Raw genomic sequence first — 6,093 nt, forward strand, 5'->3', positions numbered from 1 at the left:
AGAGAGCATGGTTCCCATTTCACCATGACCGCTATTCCATCCGCTGGCCTCATACCGTAGCGCTAGGCTAACGGTTATTTACTGCATCTCAGGGACAGCCTGTTTGTCTAACTAGCAAACCTTGTTAACCCAGGGCCTATAAATTCTGGACTCATGTTGCTTTTTCGTTCCTCTGGGTCAAATGGGTTTGGCCTATGTAGAAGTCGGTCTGCTGCAGTCAGCTAGCCTTCCCTCTTTCTGAAACTGTTGATCTAGCTATCCTACTGGGCTCTGGCATCTTATGCTACATGTACAGTAGCGCTGCTCTCTATCATTGTAGTAATAATGATCTATTTAGCACAAAAAAACTAAATATTTTAATGGTACTATTCTAATGCTAATTTTGAAATGGATGCTATTCTCTCTTATTTGGTGGAATCAGGGTAAATGAAATCCACTCACAGTGGGTGTCTATACATGTGGTGTTCCAGTTTTTCTCCCCCCCCCCCCCATACAACAACAATCTGTTCTCCCAGCTACAGAAGTGCCAGGGTGAGTGAAGTGCATCCCTGAATCCTTGCGTCCCTGGGCTCAGGCCGCCAGCCAGCCAGCAAGCCACAGAGACCAGGTCTGATTTATGCCCTTCAATTTGGAGAAAGGGAACGAACGGCCAGTGAGATACCGGTTGTCAGGACTTGCTTTCAAGCGTTTCTGTGGCAAAATTTATGGAGGCGGCGGCTTTCTTCTCCACAGCTGATCATTTTTCCATGCGGGATGAGTCTGTCTCTGAGGGCGCTATGCCTTCCCCGCTGGCAGGGACAGATAGGGACAAGGACAGACAGAGAGGGACATAGACAGACAAGCGTATTGCATGGGGAATATGCCAACTCAATCCTATCCAATTCCACTTTCCCTGCAGCTAATTGTTGATTCACTCTCAACTCTGTGAGGTGTACTCTATGAACAAGGACTTGTGTTTCAAGTTGTCATGTATCTGTAATGCACTATGGATGTACTAAGCTTGGGTAGAGTGTTGAAAAGCACAGAGCTGCTATAATATGACTACGTTTGGAGGCTTTAGTGAGAGTCAATCCAGCCCAGTGTTTGGCGTTTAGTATGACGACAGTTTCAGTGATTTGTGGAGGTCAGACGAGGAGGCCCAGCAGTATCATTACTCAGCGACTGACAGAACAACATGGACCCTTGTCTTCACTCAGTCAGGTCCAGGTGAACACAAATACCTGGACCATGATGAATGGCTGCCTGACAGAGATAGCAGCAAAACACAGTTAAAACTGCACTCTACTACGGTTAGTTAAAGGTCAGGGACATTGGGAGAGTTTGGCTATAATTTATCTTCAGCTGAGCTATAATTGGATATTGAACAAATCTGAAAAGGAGGTGTCGTGAGGTGAATGTGGAGACCTCGCTCTTCCCAACCCAGCACAGAGAATACCTCTACTCCACTCCATTGAGTGGATAAGGTTTCAGTCCTTTCATGGCCAGTGGTCAGCACATGTGTGAGTGACTCTACGGAGATCTCAGTGGTCAGATAAGATCTTCAGATCAGTGCAGGCGGGGAAGGGGGGAGGGGGGAGGGCCAAGTGGACAATACTGCAGCTCGAGCCATGAACCCATCAATCAGAGAGTGAACAAAGCCTCATGTCAGGGTCCGCAGTCCACTCCTCCGGCCATGTCACAGCCCCCGGCCCCGGCTGTCCAGTCCTGATGACAGCCCAGTGATAGGCCTGATAGGTCTGAATAGACCTCAAGGAGTGTGCTGTTGTCATATTAATAACTTAATAACAAGCCTGTTCTGTTCCAACCTCTCTTCTCTACCTCTTCTCTTCCCTCCTCTTATCTTCCCTTCTCTTCTCTTCCTTCATCTTCTCTTCCCTCCTCTCTTCTCTACCTCTTCTCTTCTCTTCCCTCCTCTTCTCTTCCCCCTTCTCTTCTCTTCTCTTCTCTTCACTCCCCTTCTCTTCCCTTCTCTTCTCTTCCCTCATCTTCTCTTCCCTCCTCTTCTCTTCCCTTCTCTTATCTTCCCTTCTCTTCTCTTCCTTCATCTTCTCTTCCCTCCTCTCTTCTCTACCTCTTCTCTTCTCTTCCCTCCTCTTCTCTTCCCTCTTCTCTTCTCTTCCCTCCCCTTCTCTTCCCTCCTCTTCTCTTCTCTTCCCTCCTCTCTTCTCTACCTCTTCTCTTCCCTCCCCTTCTCTTCCCTTCTCTTCTCTCCCCTCCTCTTCTCTTCCCTCCTCTTCTCTTCCCTTCTCTTCTCTTCCCTCCTCTTCCCTCATCTTCTCTTCCCTCCTCTCTTCTCTACCTCTTCCCTCCCCTCCTCTTCTCATCCCTTCTCATCTCAAAGTCCTTCAAAATGTGATATATTAGAAATACTTTATTAATCCCAGAGGAGACATTTGATTGTCAATCTCAGTGTGTATACTGTCATGTGTACGTCCCTCATTTTCTCTCCCCCCTCCTCTTCCCTCCTTTTCTCCTTACTTCCAAAGATCTCCAAATCGTGTTGACTATTGCCAACTAATGGGGTGAGGTTAACCAAACAGTTGAAAACCTTGTCAGCCTCCTACGAATAGTTGGACTGACAGCATAGTAGGCAGCCAGTCGAAGGCCCAGCTAAATATTTTCCCCCTACACTCAATAAAAATACTAAAATGGAATTATGCAATGGGAGACCGAGGGCATGGAACAAAGAAGTGCCAACAAAAAATATTCTAGGTCTGTTCAAGCTTATTCTGACATTGAAATGATGTGTCAAATTGATCAAAAATAATTTCTGGTTTTGTATTTGAGCACATTTTTATTACCTCACCGCTGGTCAATTCAAGATTTCTGAAATCCTTATAGGTCTCTGTGAAAATATCACTTATGCCAGGCTTTCCAGTTTAGTTTAGGCCTGTGTCACTCATGTCTGCATGGGGTTGGGTGCACTGTCACTGCCCAGTACATTGGCCTGAACCCCCCCAACATACACACACGCACGCACACACACACACACACACACACACACACACACACACACACACACACACACACACACACACACACACACACACACACACACACACACACACACACACACACACACACACACACACACACACACTGTTATTTTAGACCTGAGAAAGCAGTGCTGCTTTATATTTTCTGTTGCACCTCAGGACACCAGTACTGTTGAAACCTATCTGTTCTCAGACCACCATGGCCACAACTCCTCCCCTCCCCTTCCCTCCCCTCTCCTCTCCTCTTCTCTCCTCCCTACCGTCCTCGGCAGCCATTGTTATACATAAAAATGTGTTCTCAGTCAACGTAGCTGGTATGATAACAGTAAAAGACAAGCTTACAGTTTAAACCTCCCTCTCACTAGACCAGAGCTTCGTTGCAAGCTAATCTCTATCATACCCATTCTGTTCTGTAGGCCAGAGAGTCAGGGTCTTTTTCTTCTCTATGTCCTGTTAGCTGACTGGCTGCATCTTTTTCCAACTTCAGCAGAGAGATAGCATGAGGTAAAGGAGGGGAGCTGCTCTGCTCTATTAATCATATAGTAGACTGGGCTTTCCCAGACAGTGTGTGCTTGTGCATGTACACTTGTGTGTATATGCTAGTCTGAGGGCTGCCAAAATATCTGTATATATGTGTATGTACTGTATGTGTGTGTGTGTGTGTGTGTGTGTGTGTGTGTGTGTGTGTGTGTGTGTGTGTGTGTGTGTGTGTGTGTGTGTGTGTGTGTGTGTGTATGTGTGTGTGTGTGTGTGTGTGTGTGTGTGTGTGTGTGTGTGTGTGTGTGTGTGTGTGTGTGTGTGTGTGTGTGTGTGTGTGTGTGTGTGTGTGTGTGTTCAAAGAGACCGGCGCACACACGGGCTCCAACCAAACCCATAGTCTATTCATCAAAGTCAGAGCCTGCTGGCTGAAATGCCACCAGTGCTGGAGGAGACTGGGGGAGGCTGGGGAGGCTGGGGGAAGACCATTGGGAGGCAGTGGAAGGCTGGGGAAGGTCGGAGGGAGGCAGGGAGAGTCTGGGGGGAGGCAAGGAGAGTCTGGGGGGAGGCAGGGAGAGGCTGAAGGGAGGCTGGGGGAGGCAGCGGGGAGGCAGGGCGAAGCCTGGGGGAGGCTGGCAGGACAGAGCAGGCTACTGGCTGGCTCTTTTGTGTCCCTGCCTGACAAGGGACCAGAAGCTGCTACATCATCCCCGACCCATTAAGTGTATATAAATATGTTGGTCAGATCTGGACTTCGTCAAAGTCTAGAGATGCCTATCTGCTGCCAGGCTTGAATGCTCTGAATATGTATTCATGCAGGGGAAGGCATGTAAAAAGATGTGTGTGTCCTTGTTTGTAGATGTTTGGCTAAACTGTGTGTCTGTTTGTGTGTGTCTGTGCACGTGTGCGTGTGTACACGTGCACATGTGTGTGTGTGTGTGCATTTAAGGCGACCTGAGCACATGTTAGTTATTCACAAACAGTTAGAAGGACGACAATAAACCAGCAATTACGTTAAATATTTAACTACCGGCTTTTGCCTGATGTTGAGGACTACACTGTTGGGTCTTTAGACCGTCCAGTGATGCATTACCTCCTCTTCCACCTCCTCGTTCACCTCCTCCTCCTCCTCCTCCTCCTCGTCCACTTCCTCCTCCCCCTCCTCGTCCATCTCCTCCTCCTCATCCACCTCCTCGTCCACATCCTCCTCCTCCTCGTCCACCTCATCCTCCTCATCCACCTCCTCGTCCACCTCCTCCTCCTCCTCATCCACCTCCTCCTCCTCCACCTCCTCCACCTCCTCCTCCTCCACCTCCTCCTCCTCCTCCTCCTCCTCGTCCACCTCCTCCTCGTCTACCTCCTCCTCCTCCTCCTCGACCACCTCCTCCTCCTCATCCACCTCCTCGTCCACCTCCTCGTCCACCTCCTCGTCCACCTCCTCGCCCTCCTCCTCCTCCTCCTCATCCACCTCCTCCTCATCCACCTCCTCGTCCATCTCCTCCTCCTCCTCGTCCACCTCCTCCTCGTCCACCTCCTCGTCCACCTCCTCCTCCTCCTCCTCCTCGTCCACCTCCTCCTCATCCACCTCCTCGTCTACCTCCCCCTCCTCCTCGTCCACCTCCTCCTCCTCATCCACCTCCTCGCCCACCTCCTCCTCGTCCACCTCCTCCTCCTCATCCACCTCCTCGTCCACCTCCTCCTCCTCGTCCACCTCCTCCTCCTCCTCCTCGTCCACCTCCTCCACCTCCTCCTCCCCCTCGCCCACCTCCTCCTCCTCGTCCACCTCCTCCTCCTCATCCACCTCCTCCTCCTCGTCCACCTCCTCCTCCTCCTCGCCCACCTCCTCCTCCTCGTCCACCTCGTCCACCTCCTCCTCCTCGCCCACCTCCTCCTCCTCCTCGTCTACCTCCTCCTCCTCCTCCTCCTCATCCACCTCCTCGCCCACCTCCTCCTCCTCATCCACCTCCTCACCCACCTCCTCCTCCTCATCCACCTTCTCATCCACCTCCTCCTCCTCCTCCACCTCCTCCTCCTCGTCCACCTCCTCCACCTCCTCCTCCACCTCCTCCTCCTCCTCCTTGTCCAACCCCTCGTCCACCTCCACCTCCACCTCCTTGTCCACCTCCTCCTCGTCCACTTCCTCCTCCTCCTCGTACATCTCCTCCTCCGCCTCGTCCACCTCCTCCTCGTCCACTTCCTCCTCCTCCACTTCCTTCTCGTCAATAACTGACCATTAAATATTATATCCATCCTTTGAGGGGTTCTGGTCCATATAACAGCAGACACAAAGCATTCCTTAGCACATTGATATTAATATAGCCACTCTGAGACAGACTCTGTAGACTCTCTAGGCATTTATCTACCTAGAGAAGATTAGTACCCATAGCTGTATAGTCCCCTGTTGTGTGCACATCTGCATTGCTTTCTGTTTGGGATTTTAGGCTGGGTTTCTGTATAAGCACTTTGTGACATCGGCTGATGTAAAAAGGGCTTTATAAATACATTTTATAAAAAATTTGATTGATAACACAATTACAAATGAAACATTCACACAAACACATACACACACGTACACACAGACAAAACACACACACACACACACACACAAATAGAGTTGAGT

At 50.1% G+C, this 6,093-nt stretch overlaps 1 protein-coding gene across 1 annotated transcript; it reads left to right on the forward strand.

Annotated features, from left to right (window-relative positions):
• Positions 1–4,561: 4,561 nt before the first annotated feature.
• Positions 4,562–5,710, forward strand: LOC116360617 (uncharacterized protein DDB_G0271670-like; the record flags this gene model as incomplete). Its single annotated transcript, XM_031815618.1, has 1 exon — positions 4,562–5,710. A coding segment is annotated over one exon (1,149 nt), but the record flags the coding sequence as incomplete, so codon positions are not given.
• Between the last annotated feature and the right edge of the window lie 383 nt (positions 5,711–6,093).

This window comes from Oncorhynchus kisutch, linkage group LG3, assembly GCF_002021735.2.
Source record: "Oncorhynchus kisutch isolate 150728-3 linkage group LG3, Okis_V2, whole genome shotgun sequence".
Taxonomy (NCBI): domain Eukaryota; kingdom Metazoa; phylum Chordata; class Actinopteri; order Salmoniformes; family Salmonidae; genus Oncorhynchus; species Oncorhynchus kisutch.